General features: G+C 44.0%; 1 protein-coding gene across 1 annotated transcript in view; it reads left to right on the forward strand.

The window, feature by feature from the left end:
• The window catches only part of WASHC5 (WASH complex subunit 5), a 38,501-nt gene that overhangs the window by 7,441 nt on the left and 13,825 nt on the right, over window positions 1-17,235 (forward strand). The window contains exons 6-13 of the mRNA XM_069957107.1: window positions 203-395; window positions 602-754; window positions 1,457-1,570; window positions 2,394-2,565; window positions 2,776-2,903; window positions 3,583-3,712; window positions 14,776-14,888; window positions 16,961-17,127. Coding sequence (XP_069813208.1) covers window positions 203-395; window positions 602-754; window positions 1,457-1,570; window positions 2,394-2,565; window positions 2,776-2,903; window positions 3,583-3,712; window positions 14,776-14,888; window positions 16,961-17,127 — 1,170 coding nt within the window. The remainder of the gene's footprint in view (window positions 1-202; window positions 396-601; window positions 755-1,456; window positions 1,571-2,393; window positions 2,566-2,775; window positions 2,904-3,582; window positions 3,713-14,775; window positions 14,889-16,960; window positions 17,128-17,235) is intronic.

Below are 17,235 nucleotides of genomic sequence, written 5' to 3' on the forward strand. Positions count from 1 at the left end.
ATCTTGGACTGTTTGGGTACTGCTGTACTCGGCTATTTTTTTATATTGGTTTACACAGCATCAAATACACAGCATATACAGAACTCTTTAAAGAGAAAGTCACCTAAAAAGAATTTAGAAGGTGCCATTGGGGAGGGGCAGCATAGTGCCTCTGGCTCCTATCAGTTTCTGTAACAAACACAGTTTCTGTTTTTCACTATAGTGCCGCCAGATCCTCAGCAGACTCCAACATGGACGATATCTGTAAACTCCTGCGTAGCACAGGGTATTCCAGCCAGCCAGGGTCCAAGCGGCCTCCAAACTACCCAGAGAGCTACTTCAGCCGGGTGCCTATAAGTGACACCTTCATCAGTATGGTGATCGGCAGACTCCGATCCGATGACATCTATAACCAGGTGGGATCATAGTATTAGATAAAGAGCATTTACTTTTTGTATCTCCCCATGCCTTATCCTTTCTTCACTTCATGCACGCTTTGTTCTACTGAGTATGCATATGTTAAATATGGAGAAGGGAAAAACTGCTCTCACACTTCTCTGGTCCAACCTTAAAGATAAAAGAAAACAATACTGGATTTAGCAGCATTTTTTTTCCTTTCTAGGTGTCGGCTTACCCTTTACCAGAACACCGGAGCACCGCTCTTGCCACACAAGCCGCCATGCTGTATGTCATCCTGTACTTCCACCCCTCCACTCTACATACCCATCAAGCCAAGATGAGAGAGATAGTGGATAAATATTTCCCTGATAACTGGGTTAGTGTAACGTTGTTTTTCAGTGTGTCAGGAATTTGTATAGTAGCGCTCCAGCACCACATACACTAGACTAGGAGACTATATAAGCAACACTGACATCAAGTATAGCTCTTGCAAATGCTGGAAAAGTAAAACATAACGTATATTAGAAAGTTGCGGAACAATGAAACGATTGTTGCTGTAACCTGTGAGCGTTTTTTCTCTTATTACCCTAAGCGGCACCCCTGTATTAGGCTCAAAGAAAAGAAATTACCCAGTTAGTAATTTATGTTTTCTCTTATCACCCTATGACGGCACCCCGCCTAATACAGGGGTGCCGTCATGGGCTCAAAGAAAAGAAATGACCCGATTAGTAATTTGTTTTTTCCCCTCACCCCCCTAATGTGTCTGTATGCAATGTGCATTTTTTTGTATAAAGAAAGAAGGAAGACATGGGGGGTGCCGCATTAACTATTTATCTTCTGCTGTGGATTTGGTGTTGGACTGCTTCTGTATACGGTGAGCAGCATGAGTCCTTGCTGCACAGCCAGTTAGTCAGATCCACTATAGTAGTAGTGCCGGATACTTTGCTTTTGTAGTGTTGAATGTTGTCTTTCTTCTTTCGTACTGTCTACCACCATAAGTGCTGAGCAACATAGCATGGATGTAAGGAAATCACATCCTCTGCCCTGTTCATATATGTTTTGCCTTATTTGCCTCCAGGTTATCAGTATATACATGGGGATCACCGTCAATCTCATGGAGGCCTGGGAACCTTACAAAGCTGCAAAGACTGCGCTGAACTACACTCTGGATCTGCCCAACATCAAGGAGCAGGTAGACCGGTCCCGGGTGCTCCTGTGCAATCTCATCCTGCCAGTGATATTGATAAATTAAATGTTAGCAATAGAATAGACATTACATTGGGGGAGGCTGCTGTGTCAGGAGCTCTGCAGCCTCTCCTGAGGTCTATATAATACATGTTACCATTAGAATAGACATTACACTGGGGGAAGCTGTCTGTGTCACTAGTGCTGCAGCCTCCCCTGATGTCTATATAATACATATTAGCAGAGATTTGCACTCATGTATGTAGGCTTTGTCTGGTACTCATTAATTAGAATGGGGCTGAGCTGCTAAACCGGTCACAGCCTGTGGACGGGAGATTCAGGAAGACCATTTCTTTTTTTTCTAATCTGAAACAATACCAGATAAGGCATCTTCACCAGTATGCTAATAGAACCCACTTTTAAAAGTGACCACATAGTAGATTACAGTCTGGGGACAGACCTCATTGAAGAGACTGACACATATTGATTTGTTTTGAGTTGAAAGACTGTTCTTCTTCCTTTTACCCAGAAGAAGGAAATCTTCAACCTTATAAGTTCATGCATTAGTGGGTGTAACATTTCAGAACTACAATTCCCATCATGCCTGGACAGCCAAAGCTAAAGCTTTCGCTGTCCATGCATGATGGGAATTGTAGTTTACAGCCAAGGTTCCCTACCCCTGCACTAAAGGAAATGTGTGTTATTAGAGAGAGGACATAGACACTGCATGCCGCTGACAGATATAAAGCCAATCCTGTAACTAAGTCTGTTTCATTTATGTGCCGTCTAAGAAGTATATTAGTGTAAGTGATAATATATTTTCACGTCAGGCGTGCCGATATGCTGCCATCATGGAGCGTCTGCATCCTCAAGTGCAGCAGTTCCTGAAGGAGGGATTCCTGAGAGAAGAGTTTGTACTGGATAATATTCCCAAGCTGCTGAACTGCCTGAGAGACTGCAACGTCGCCATCCGGTGGCTGATGCTGCATACTGCAGACTCAGGTAACAGTATAGAACACAGCACAAAACTGCAATTCCCATCATGCCTGGACAGCTAAAGCTTGATGGGAATGGTAATTTTGCTACTATTAGGTGTCAATGGCGACAAATTGGGGGGGGGAGGAGTCAACTAGAAAGTCTCCTCTTTTATGTTCTTATATAGTTTTGCCCTTAAACCTTGCCATCATCTTAACTAACGTCGTTCTTTTTCAGCTTATGACCCAAATAACAAGCGACTCCGTCAGGTTAAAGACCAAGTTCTGGCCGAGTCCAAGTACAACCCCAAGGTGCTGTTCCAGCTGCTGCTAGACACGGCTCAGTTTGAGTTTCTCTTAAAGGAGGTAATGTAATCTGTATAAGGAAGTACTACTCCATAGTATTTCTAAAGCTTCAGTCTTATCATTAAGTGGTCACAATTATAAGTAACTTTGGATATATCTTATCAGAGAAAAATTCCCTCCTAAACTTACATTTATTGTGAATAACAGCTCAACTCTTTACAAGATGGATTAGCAGAGCACTGAGAAATCGGTTACATGCTGCCCATACAAGTCTATGAAGAGGGGAAGGGTTGCAGAGAGAGAGAAAAAAAACAGACACTGCAAAGAGAGTACTCAAGTGTACTGTATTATATCTTACCCCAGGGCTTGATTCACATCTGTTCTCCATACTGCTGCTACTTCTGAGGGTGTGATATATATATCACTATCTCTCTCTATATATATATATATAATTATATATATATATATATATATATATATATATATATATATAGGGAGGGAGGGATGGAGATGGAGATATATATATATAATGCTCTCTGCTGTTTATGTAGTGTATGGAGACATCTTAGCAGCTGGTCTTCTGACTCTAAGGGTGTGATATAGAGGTACAGGGGAGCAGCATCTCCTCTTCTGTATGTGGGTGCAGTGCGTGGGGGACATCACTGTAACACAGTATTGATGAGCTTTTGCATAGGTTGTCACAGTAGGACGCATCTTCATTTTACTCTTCTAATTTCAGATGTTTAAGCAAATGTTGTCAGAAAAACAGACCAAGTGGGAGAACTATAAGAAGGAAGGCTCGGAGCGGATGACTGAACTTGCAGATGTGTTCTCCGGGGTTAAACCTCTCACCAGAGTGGAGAAGAATGGTACGTGTCCCATCACAAGGGGCTACCAGGCTGATTTCCCCCCCCTGTTGCTTCCAGCACAGTGTCAGGCCATTTGGTTGACAAACTGGTTGCTACTTAAAGGGGTTATCCAGCGCTACAAAAACATGGCCACTTTCTTCCAGAGACAGCCCCACTCTTGTCTCCAGCTTGGGTGGGGTTTTGCTGCTCAGTTCCATTGAAGTGAATGGAGCTTAATTGCAAACCACACCTGAACTTGAGACAAGAGTCGTGTTGTCTCTGAAAGGAAAGCGGCCATGTTTTTGTAGCGCTGGATAACCCCTTTAAATACAGCTTGACAACCATTTTCATCTAATTGTCTATGTTCCTAGCAAACAGACTGCCTTGCTATGTTCACACTACATAAAACAACGGCCGCTATTTTACATGTTCCTGTGCTTGACACTGCCAAATTGGCCGCAGGAACATTATTTAAAGCCTATATAAATCTGCCAGCCATATGGGAGTGCCTGGAAATCTGTTAACCATTGATTTCCACGCACACTACGGCCAGCATGACAGCCACACTATGTAAACTGTTAATTATTTCCACGGCCATAATGAACAACGGCCGTTGCTCAATTCACTGTGTGAACAATGGCTGTTGTTTGCATTGTTTTAAATACAGCATGTTTTTTATGACCATAACAGACATTGTTGTTTTTTTTTATTTTTTTTTATTAAATTTTGAAAAAAAATTTTTACAACAAGGCCTATATATGGCCCAGGCAACAATAAAACAGTTAATATAAGAAAGAAAAAGAAACAAAAAAGAAAATAAATAAATAAATAAATAATGCGTATCGGCCAAAAACATAATGGATACAACAATTCTTCAAAGATTAAATAAACATATATCAAAGTTATTTTACAAAAGAAGAGAAGATCCATCTCTTCCAACGTTTTACAGCTTTTATATTAGGTAAAGTTATGGGAGATAGAGAGATGATATTGTAAGTTAACACGGTTGATAACTTCTGAAATATTGGGTGGGTTGGGTGACTTCCAAGCATGTGCCAATGATAATCTAGCTGCAATAAGAATATGATGTATCACAGTTCTCGTGTGAGGGGGAAATAGGGATAGGTTTATATCTAAAATAGCAAGGGCTTTATCTTTCCGGCACGGAGAGGAGGAGATATTGGAGATTAATTCAAAAACATCATTCCAATATTGTGATATGGAAGGGCATGCCCACCACATATGAAATTGGTTAGCAACTTGGTTGCAACCTCTCCAACATAAATTTGGGTGATTGGGGACAATATGAGCTAATCTTGCAGGTGTGAGATACCATCTTAAATGAATTTTGCGCATAAGTTCCACATGGTTTATGCATTTAGAATGATTAGAAATTTGTTTAATTGCTAAGAACCATTGTTCACACGTGAAGGAAGTTCCCATTTCTTCCTCCCATTTTAGCATATATGATAATTTAGAGTTAGATTCGTTGTCAACATTGTCTGTTAGTATGTTATAGATATGCGTGTAGCCTTTTTGACAACCTTTCCAGTTAAAGAAAAATGTATGTACATTTGTCAATTTTTGGGGCTTTTGGTGCCATTTATGCTTGTTGAAAATTTGCGTTATTTTTGTAAGTTGAGATCGGAGAAGTGAGGTAAGTGGGGTTGAGGATGTAAAGTCCGAAACTGTTGCCGAGTTTAAAGGTTTATAAAAATCTGCTAAAGTATGATAACCGGCATTATGCCATTTGTCATATTGCAAATCCGGTAAAATGAGTTTTAAAAATTTCAAAGGAATATCTTCTTTGGTTATATATATATATATATCCATTTTTTCTTTAGTGTATGTTTATTTCATAATAGGATAGAGTCAGACATGCTAGTTAAAGGAATCTCGGGATATTTTATTTTGAACATAGAGGCCAGTAAAAAATGTTTCATAGGAAAGCCAGGAATGATATTGTTTTCAATTTGAGACCATCTGTGTAGGTTTGGGGAATTCCAACATGTGGCGAGTGGTTCTAGGATCGCCGCCATATTACAAGCTGAAAGGTTTGGAACTCCCATACCTCCAAACCGAAGTTTTTTATATAATAGTAATTTTGCTACTCTGGCTCTTTTTCCTCCCCAAATAAATTTTAGTAGGGTGGATTGTATCTTGTTTAGCAATCTTTGTGGGATTAGGTAAGGTATCGTTCTACAGAGGTATAAGAATTTAGGTAATAAGAGCATTTTTACTACATTTATTTTTGCAATCCAGGATAGTGGTGTTTTAGATAGTCTAGAATATTCTTCTTGTATAGAAGTGAGGAGTTCGTTATAGTTTATTTTTATTGTATCCGGTGGAGAGGAGGTTATTTTAATGCCTAAATATGTAATATTTGACGGAGTCCAATTAAATTTAAGGATTCTAGTTCGTATTGATGGTGAAATATTAAGGGGTAGAATAGAGGATTTACTTATATTCAATTTATAGTAGGAAACATTAGAAAATTCTCTTATGATGTCTACTATTGTTTTCAGTGAAGAAATTGGAGATTGACATATGAGTAGGACATCATCAGCATATAGGCCAATTTTATGCTCATAGTCATTAATTTTTATCCCTTTAATTTTTGGGGAGGATCTAATATATTCTGCTAGGGGTTCCATCAGAGCCGGACTGGGGCTGAAAAGCAGCCCGGGCACAAAACCCCCACCAGCCCCCATATATATCGTTGCCCCCCCCCCCCCCCCCCCACACACACACACCCATTTTGCCAACTATTTCCAACAGAAGAATTTTTAGCTCTACTTAGTCACATTACTTTCTTACATGTGTGAAGCCCAGAATTATCACAGAAGAAAAATAAATGTACACTACCAATATAATTAATAATACCGCCATACACAGACCATATAGTCACCAGATACAAGGTGTACACTAATGCAGCAGACTATTACACCCTCAAGACTACAGAATAGAATACAACAGTGATATTACATACCAGGTGTACACAGATGCAGCAGAGTATTACACCCTCAAGACTACATAATAGAATATAGCAGTGATATCAGCTACCAGGTGTACACAGATGTTGCAGAGTATTACACCCTGCAGACTATAGAAGAGTATACAGCAGTTATCAAACGCAGTCACAGGTAGAATACAGAACAGTTACAGAGGCTCTGTCCGCTCTCCTGTCATTGTGCTGTTCCCCTATCAGACTCCCAAATATATTATCCCTCGCACAGTAAACACTTGCTGTTATTATTACTATGTCACACACTATTAGTACTATTATATAGTGTGTGAGCAGCAGGACTGTCCTCAGAAGATGCAATATTAGCTGTCAGCAGGGGTGGACACAGACAGCAGAGGATCCCTGTGCAAGGATGTGCCTGAGCCCCCCATAACCTAAGTATCCCCCCACTCTTGCCCCTACATAAGTGATTACACTGGACTCACAGGTAGCGTCTTCTGTGATCAGAGTCGCTCACTTTCTTTTTTCTTTCCCATCAGGCCCGGCCATCATGACTATTCTCCCGAGCACAATTCATCTCCACAGAATCTGCCAGACAAAGAATTTAGGCTCCTGGCATTAGCACCATCCTCACTTCTATACACAGTCCCCATGAATTGCCACACACTGTAATAGTGCCCACTCTGTGCCCATATAATAGCCCTCTCTGCACCCCCATTTAGTATACATAGCCCCCTTTGTGACCTCATATAGGGTATATATATCCCCACTGTGCCCCCAAATAGTGTATATATATCCCCACTGTGCCCCCATATAGTATATATATATCCCCACTGTGCCCCCATATAGTGTATATATATATATATATCCCCACTGTGCCCCCATATAGTATATATATATCCCCACTGTGCCCCCATATAGTGTATATATATATCCCCACTGTGCCCCCATATAGTATATATATATATCCCCACTGTGCCCCCATATAGTGTATATATATCCCCACTGTGCCCCCATATAGTATATATATCCCCACTGTGCCCCCATATAGTATATATATATCCTCACTGTGCCCCCATATAGTATATATATATATATATCCCCACTGTGCCCCCATATAGTGTATATATATCCCCACTGTGCCCCCATATAGTGTATATATATCCCCACTGTGCCCCCATATAGTATATATATCCCCACTGTGCCCCCATATAGTATATATATATATATATATATATATATATATATATATATATATATCCTCACTGTGCCCCCATATAGTATATATATATATCCCCACTGTGCCCCCATATAGTGTATATATATCCCCACTGTGCCCCCATATAGTGTATATATATCCCCACTGTGCCCCCATATAGTATATATATATCCCCACTGTGCTCCCATATAGTGTGTATATATATCCCCACTGTGCCCCCATATAGTATATATATATATCCCCACTGTGCCCCCATATAGTGTATATATATCCCCACTGTGCCTCCATATAGTGTATATATATCCCCACTGTGCCCCCATATAGTATATATATATCCCCACTGTGCTCCCATATAGTGTATATATATCCCCACTGTGCCCCCCATGTTCGTATGCCCCCTCTATGCCCCATATAGTTTTTAAATGCCCCCTTTGTGCCCCATAGTGTTCTATGCCCCCTCTTGCCCCCTACAATGTATAAAGTACTTCTGTGTGCCCCCTTAGTTTTATATGCCCCATATGGTTTTTAAATATCCCCTCTGTGCCCATATATAGCTTTTTCCATGCCCCCTCTTTGCCCCAAATACTTTTCTATGTCCTCTGTGTCCCCTTGTTATGCTATGCCTCCTCTGTGCCCCGTATTTTGCCACCACCCACAGTGCCCCACCAGCAGTGACCCATCCATAGTGCCCTACCCCCGAAAAAAAAACAACATCATCTTACCTGTCACCCGTTCCTGCTGCTCCTCCCCCGGCAGCGCGCGTCTTCTCGCTCATCTTCCGGCGCAGGCAGCATAGTACAGGAGACTCTGCCTGGGCCCAGTGGCGGATTAAATGTACCCTGGGCCCCGGGCTGTCCACCCAACCTGGGCCCCCCCCCCCCCAGCCACCCCAGCAGGCTGTGTGGGGTATATAAGAATACAGAGGTCTGAGGGGGATCAGTATATAGAAGTGACCCCAGAACATCACTAATAGGGGATAGGGGGGATGTTTTTGTTCTATCCCCTATTAGTGATGTTCTGGGGTCACTTCCCTGCACTGAGCCCCCACAGATCTATGTATTCTTATATGCCACAAAGAATCCAGTGTATAATGCACCTAGGACCAAACTACAACAGCTACATGCACTACAACTCCCAGCATGTACTGACAGTCTGCAGCCCTCATAATATGCTGGGAGTTGTAGTGCCTGCAGTTGTAGTTGGGTTCTAGTTTAAAAGTTTTCGCTAGTGTACTGTAGTGACCCCGGGGCTGTGTCAGTACACTACCGCAAACAAAACACTGACCCATTTAGACCCCAATGGTACACAGGCTCTGCACACTATAGGGCTGGGTTCACACTATGTATATTTCAGGCTGTATTTGGTCCTCATGTCAGGTCCTCATAGCAACCAAAACCAGGAGTGGATGGAAAACACAGAAAGGATCTGTTGACACAATGTTGTAATTGAGTGGATGGCCGTCATATAACAGTAAATAACGTCCATTATTTCAATATAACAGCCATTGTTTTAAAATAACAGCAAATATTTGCCATTAAATGGCGGCCATCCACTCAATTACAACATTGTGTGAACAGATCCTTTCTGTGTTTTCTATCCACTCCTGGTTTTGGTTGCTATGAGGACCACAATACTGACTGAAATATACTGTGTGTGAACCCAGCCTATAAGTGATTACAGTGCAGTTACTAATGACTCACAGGTGACGTCTTCTCCGATTGCCGTCGCTCACTTTTTCCTTTCCTCTCTATTTGGCGCAGCATCATGAAGACTTCTCCGGCCCCAACTCAACTGCAGGCGGGGAGCTGGGGGTGACTGGGGAAGGGAGGCAGCTGGGGCGACAGGGGGAGAAGCTGGGGCAAATGAGGCCGGGGAGAAGATGATGGGGGTGGCAGCAGGGGGAGAAGATGATGGGGGTGGCAGCAGGGGGAGAAGATGATGGGGTGGCAGCAGGGGGAGAAGATGATGGGGGTAGCAGCAGGAGTAGAAGATGATGGGGGTGGCAGCAGGGGGAGAAGATGATGGGGGTGGCAGCAGGGGGAGAAGATGATGGGGGTGGCAGCAGGGGGAGAAGATGATGGGGGTGGCAGCAGGGGGAGAAGATGATGGGGTTAGCAGCAGGGGGAGAAGATGATGGGGTTAGCAGCAGGGGGAGAAGATGATGGGGGTAGCAGCAGGGGGAGAAGATGATGGGGGTAGCAGCAGGGGGAGAAGATGATGGGGGTAGCAGCAGGGGGAGAAGATGATGGGGGTAGCAGCAGGGGGAGAAGATGATGGGGGTGGCAGCAGGGGGAGAAGATGATGGGGGTATCAGCAGGGGGAGAAGATGATGGGGGTGGCAGCAGGGGGAGAAGATGATGGGGGTGGCAGCAGGGGGAGAAGATGATGGGGGTAGCAGCAGGGGGAGAAGATGATGGGGGTAGCAGCAGGAGTAGAAGATGATGGGGGTTGCAGCAGGGGGAGAAGATGATGGGGGTAGCAGCAGGGGGAGAAGATGATGGGGGTGGCAGCAGGGGGTGATAATGGGGGTATCAGCAGGGGGAGAAGATGATGTGGGTGGCAGCAGGGGGAGAAGATGATGGGGGTAGCAGCAGGGGGAGAAGATGATGGGGGTATCAGCAGGGGGAGAAGATGATGGGGGTAGCAGCAGGGGGAGAAGATGATGGGGGTGGCAGCAGGGGGAGATGATGGGGGTAGCAGCAGGGGGAGAAGATGATGGGGGTGGCAGCAGGGGGAGATAATGGGGGTATCAGCAGGGGGAGAAGATGATGTGGGTGGCAGCAGGGGGAGAAGATGATGGGGTGGCAGCAGGGGGAGAAGATGATGGGGGTAGCAGCAGGAGTAGAAGATGATGGAGGTGGCAGCAGGGGGAGAAGATGATGGGGGTGGCAGCAGGGGGAGTAGATGATGGGGGTGGCAGCAGGGGGAGAAGATGATGGGGTTAGCAGCAGGGGGAAAAGATGATGGGGGTAGCAGCAGGGGGAGAAGATGATGGGGGTAGCAGCAGGGGGAGAAGATGATGGGGGTAGCAGCAGGGGGAGAAGATGATGGGGGTAGCAGTAGGGGGAGAAGATGATGGGGGTGGCAGCAGGGGGAGAAGATGATGGGGGTAGCAGCAGGGGGAGAAGATGATGGGGGTATCAGCAGGGGGAGAAGATGATGGGGGTATCAGCAGGGGGAGAAGATGATGGGGGTAGCAGCAGGGGGAGAAGATGGGGCGGCATGGAGAGCAGCTAAGGGGCAAGGGGTACAGCCGGGTGGCAGGGGGTATATTCGGGCGGCAGGGAGCCAGGGTGAGCTTCCGGCAGAGAGAGCAGGCCGGAAGCTCACAGTGCAGCCCCGCGGTGCCCGAACTTCTCTGCTTGGCGGCGCGCAGGATGTGACGTCATCACGCCGCCAGGAGAGAAGTACGGGCACCGCAAAGACGGCAAGGAGAGAAGGGGCGGTGCCGCGGCGGACTCCGACGACAGCGCGCCACAGCAGAACATCACTCGGGGGCCCATTGGGCCCCGAAAGTGATGTGCTGCTGGCGCTGCTATGCAAGATCTTAATGTGAGCGGCGCGGGCCCCCCCGGAGCCTTGGGCCCCGGGCGGCCGCCCAAACCGCCCACATTATAATCCGCCACTGCCTGGGCCGGACGTCGCAGCCCCTATCAGACGTCAGCGTGTGCGTGTGTCTTTAAGACGCACACGCTGACGTCTGATAGAGGCTGAGACGTCCGGCCCAGGCAGAGTCTCCTGTACTATGCTGCCTGCGCCGGAAGATGAGCGAGAAGACGCGCGCTGCCGGGGGAGGAGCGGCAGGAACGGGTGACAGGTGAGATGTTGTTGTTTGTTTTTTTCCCCCCTCCCGGCCCACCACGCAGTCTTCAGCCCGGCAGCGGCCCTCTGCTACTGATTAAGCAGCACAGCGGCTTTTCTTTGCAGTCTGGGCGGCCCCCGGACTGGTAATCCGGCCAGCCCAGCGGGCATTTGCCCGGTTTGCCAGATTACCAGTCCGGGCCTGGTGATAAGAAACCCGAAGCTAAAACCCTAGCTGAGGGGAGTGTATAAAGGGCTAGAATTGCATCTTTTATAAATGAACAGAAACCCAATTTTTCCAAAATAAGATCTAAGAAATTCCAGTTTTTTCAGCGTCGAGTGAGAGCAGAACGGTAGGTGTTTTTGATTTATTTGCTAGTTCACTTAAATCTAAAAAGCGTCTCGTACCATTTCTGGTTTGGCGACCTTGAACAAAACCTACTTGGTCTTGCGCAATGAGAAAAGGGAGAACAGCGTTTATTCTAGTAGCTAATATTTTGGCATAAAACTTGGTATCTGAATGTAATAAGGAGATTGGTCTAAAGTTGGCCGTTTGGTCTAGAGGCTTCCCTGGTTTCGGTAGTGTAGTTATTATGGCCTGTAACATTTCGGGGAGAGGAGATTTGTTAGAGATTATACTGTTAAATGTTTGTGTTAGGATAGGTGAAAGCTGCGAATAGAAGAATTTATAATATTCATTTGGTAGCCCGTCTGGGCCGGGAGATTTTTTGTTTTGTGATGAATGGATGGCATTCCTGACCTCTGTTTTAGTTATGGGGTTATTAAGTAATATTAGCTGTGATTGAGTAAGTGATGGCAAAGATAGTTTATGAAGGAATGCTTCTATTTCTTCTTTCTTAGGGATATAGTTATTTGGATCTTTATTTAGGTTATATAGATTACTGTAAAAATTAGCAAATTCATCTGCAATTTTTTGAGGGTTAAATTTTTTTTTTACCATCTGTGGTCTTAATATAAGGGATCCTTTGTTTTGCTTGTGCGATTTTTACCCTTTTTGCCAAAATTTTACCAGCTTTATTCCCACTTATATAAAAGTTCCAGTTAAGACGTTTTAGTGTCCGTTCGTTTGAGATTGGTGTAATGTGGAAGCAAAAATAGCCAATAGGTCTGTGAGAAAAGGTGTTAGTTGTTCTGTGGTGACGCTTTCGGGTATTCCACGGATTCTTACATTGTTTCTCCTAGATCTGTCTTTGAACCTCTTCCTCCAAAGCCGAATTTGCATCAATCAAGAGGTTATGTGACTTTGCAAAATCTGCCATTTTGTTTTCTATATGTTCTGTTCTGGAAGTTATAGATCTTATGTCTTCACGGAGATCTCCTATTGCTTGTCTGAGATCGGACTGTATAGTGTCTCTGAATGAGTTGAAGAGCCTTTTCAAGGTATCTTAAGTAATTGGCTGTGGATCGTTTATCTCTCTATTGTCTACATCTATTGAGTCAGCTCTAGAAGATGGAGACGGTGAGATAGATCTTCGCTGGGAATGACCACGACTCCCATATGAGTGAGAGGTTGGAGAGTTAAAGGTCTCTGTTAATTTAGCAGGTTTTGTTTTAGCGTTTTTCTTCGTAGTACCTCCCATTTTGGCACTGAAGAATCTGATAAGTTGGTGAAATATAGGAAGTGTATACGAAACAGGTCTTAGAGAATGAGAATTGGTTTAGTTTAGCCGTTTTGTTGTCTCCTCAATATGATATTTTATCAGTTACATTTTAAAACAAATATTGAGTGTAATTTGCTTCTTACATCTTACTTTATAAATTCAGCTCAAGTATTAATTCTGTTGTATATATCTTAAGTGTTTTGCTGTAGTTGGGATTATTAGAGTCTTTAGACTGCAATACCTAAATTTTGCTGAAGATGGGGCTGTTGTATTAGTAGCTTATATCTTTCAGAGAGCAGTGAAATATCTGTATTAACACCAGAAATCTTAGTTTTTATCTCCTGATTTTGTTGCAGAGGACAATAAGGTTATTAGTCTCAGAGAGGAGAAAAGAGAAAAGCAAATAGTCTTGTGTTATCAATGTTGTTGTAACTTCCTCTCACACTCCCAGTAATCAATGCTCAAGTAAAGGTGGTCCCTCTGTAATAATGTATGTAGAAGGGATATCACTTTCATACGCCACCTTTATCTCATATAGGTGAGATCATAGACATTCTGATGATGGTCTTCACTACAGGATTCCTGAGGGAGACGCTCTTGGGCTTATATTATCAGTGTGGGGCCCTTGGCTTCTTGCTGCTAGCACTTGTCAGGGAGGTTTACATGACACGTGCGGCACTTCCGGTTTCGTGGTCGCCAGGAAAGGCCGCGGCTCCGCCGGCGGTGAAGGCCGCAGTGAGGGAGCGGGGTTTAGAGCTTTGGATCTGCGCCAACAGACCCCGGTAGTATAGATGCTCCGCTGCAGGTACCTGTATTGGTGGTCCGCGGGGGGGTCCCGCAAGTTACCGGCGTGACGGCACTCAGGAAAGGCCGCGGCTTCTGGTGTTGTTTAGGCCAAAGCCGGTATGTGGCACCGATCCGTCCGTAATGCCCCTCTATCTGTTCCCTGCAGTCTCAGGGGTACAGTGAGCGTCCTCAGGGACAAAACAGGAGCCGGTGAGACAGCCAAAAGGATGGTGTAGGGTATTTCAGGAGAGGAGCAGCTATGACATGCGACCGTCTCCTTCTCCTGCCTGGCCACGCCCCCATAACAGACGTTGTTTTAATCAGCAACAGCAGCCATTGTTGTCATAAAAAAAAATACATTGTGTGAACATAACCTCAAAGTGTATGTAAACTTTCTGACATGTGAGAAGTTGTGATTGGTGGGGCTGCGGCTTCAGAGACCCCCACAGATCACTAGAACGAATCGGTGGGGGTTTCAGCGCCTGGATTCCCACTGATGACAACTTCTGACATATCTCTGTGTCATGTCGTAAGTTGTCAGGGAGTTTAGTTACATGTGAAGTTGTCAGTAGAGAGGCACATTGTTGTAGGTTTTATCTTTGATATGTTAGTTGTGGCTTTAACTATATACTATAGAGGGTTTGATGCTGCTGTAGCTGTCACAGTGTAACCTTCTGTCATTCCTCCATAGAAAACCTGCAGGCCTGGTTCCGGGAAATCTCCAAACAGATCCAGTCCTTAAACTATGATGATTCCACGGCTGCGGGGAGGAAGACGGTGCAGCTCATACAAGCCCTGGAAGAGGTTAGAGCTCCATGATGTCCAATTATTGTGTCCTGTCTCCTAGCATAAAAAAAAAAATCCACAATTGACCAAACTAATGAAAGAGGTGGTCAAGAAACCTCCAACAAGATGGGCATAGCCCTGTGCTACCATGCACAAATTACAAAATTCCAACTCCTGAACGGCAGGCACTGGATGGGCTTAAAACATAACTTTTAATTGAACAAGCTAAAATATGATTACGAGAAAAACAAATAAACAACACAACCCACGTGAATGACCAATTCCGGCACCTAGAACAATAAGAATATCGGTGTACAGGGAACACAGGCTAATAGTCCATCAGATAGTTACGAATGTACATAGAGGAACATAGTGCATTCTATTCACTCCTATCAAGGAAGTGCTGTCCCTGCCTTTTGGGGGTACCCACCTCCTTAACAGGGTGGCCCCAACCACGATGACGTTCCCTGTACTATTCTAAGTGCAGGACAAAAGACAAACAAACAAATAGAAAAGTGACCCAAGTAAATAAACTACCACACCAAAATTGATACAAACATCCAACGCGTTTCACCTGTGCTGTAACCACAGGATCATCAGGGATACACTGGTGCAAACACAAACGATGACAAAACTCCAAGGTAGTGAGCCAAATACACAAAGCAGCACCACTAACACTACCCCTTGTGGGCTGCTGGATGAATACAGGTATTGGGGAGCAAACCAATGAGACAGCAAAGTCCTTAAAAATACAAAATATTGGGACTATAAATCAAATAGAAAATAATTAATTAATAAAATATACTCAGAGATCTCAATGTTAGGTTCCCAGGACAGACACTGTGATCTACGTGAGCATGGTGATAATACATCCCAACAAATGGTCCAAAAAATGTGGTGTAGATAACCCACAACAAATAAGTCAACAAACAGGATCCATAAGTAAAGAAAGCCAATACTCATCCAAAACTGTCACAGATAGCCACAGAGGATGTTCTTTGGTCAGCTCCTGGGATGGGTAAGCTCCTGCCATGATGGAATGTCCCTCATGGCAGTGGTGTTAGTGGTGCTGCTTTGTGTATTTGGCTCACTACCTTGGAGTTTTGTCATCGTTTGTGTTTGCACCAGTGTATCCCTGATGATCCTGTGGTTACAGCACAGGTGAAACGCGTTGGATGTTTGTATCAATTTTGGTGTGGTAGTTTATTTACTTGGGTCACTTTTCTATTTGTTTGTTTGTCTTTTGTCCTGCACTTAGAATAGTACAGGGAACGTCATCGTGGTTGGGGCCACCCTGTTAAGGAGGTGGGTACCCCCAAAAGGCAGGGACAGCACTTCCTTGATAGGAGTGAATAGAATGCACTATGTTCCTCTATGTACATTCGTAACTATCTGATGGACTATTAGCCTGTGTTCCCTGTACACCGATATTCTTATTGTTCTAGGTGCCGGAATTGGTCATTCACGTGGGTTGTGTTGTTTATTTGTTTTTCTCGTAATCATATTTTAGCTTGTTCAATTAAAAGTTATGTTTTAAGCCCATCCAGTGCCTGCCGTTCAGGAGTTGGAATTCTGTCTCCTAGCATAGTCTGATCAGACGTGTTTGAGTCCTGTTTTTTATTATAAGGCTGGGTTCACACTGCGTTTTTGCAATAGTTTTTTTTCATCCGCTTTTTTAAAAAAAAAAAAACAGATGAAAAACGGATCTGTTTTTCCATTGACTTCCATTATAAAAAAAGATCCATTTTTTTTAACGTACACAGAAACGTAGTCAACTTAATTTTTGTGCCTGTAATAAAAAAAGGATTTTTTGTGTCCGTTAAAAAAACAGATCCGTTTTTTTTTAATAATGGAAATCAATGGAAAAACGGATGCATAAAAATGCATCTGTTTTTCACCAGTTTTTTGCAAAAACGGATGAAAAAAAAAAAACGGATTGCAAAAATGTAGTGTGAACCCAGCCTTACCTATTTGTTTACCACATTTGATGCTATTTACGCCAAGTAATCCATGACATAAGCAATGTATCCCAGAGCTCCGCTTCTTTCTCTTTGTAACATACAATAAGACATCACTATGATTTTCTATAGGTGCAAGAATTTCACCAGCTGGAGAGTAACCTTCAGGTGTGCCAGTTCCTCGCGGACACCAGGAAGTTTCTGCATCAGATGATTCGCACAATTAACATCAAAGAAGAGGTGCTGATCACCATGCAGATTGTGGGGGACCTGTCCTACGCCTGGCAGCTGATTGACAGGTACGGAGAGGCATGATGGCAGCCAGGTGCAGCTTCATTTTTTTTCATGATTCTGTTACTTAAACCTGCTTTGTCTTTGCTGCTTGTTTGTTTTTTGAGAGTCAAATT

The sequence above is a fragment of the Dendropsophus ebraccatus genome, chromosome 2 (genome assembly GCF_027789765.1).
Source record: "Dendropsophus ebraccatus isolate aDenEbr1 chromosome 2, aDenEbr1.pat, whole genome shotgun sequence".
Classification (NCBI taxonomy): Eukaryota; Metazoa; Chordata; class Amphibia; order Anura; family Hylidae; genus Dendropsophus; species Dendropsophus ebraccatus.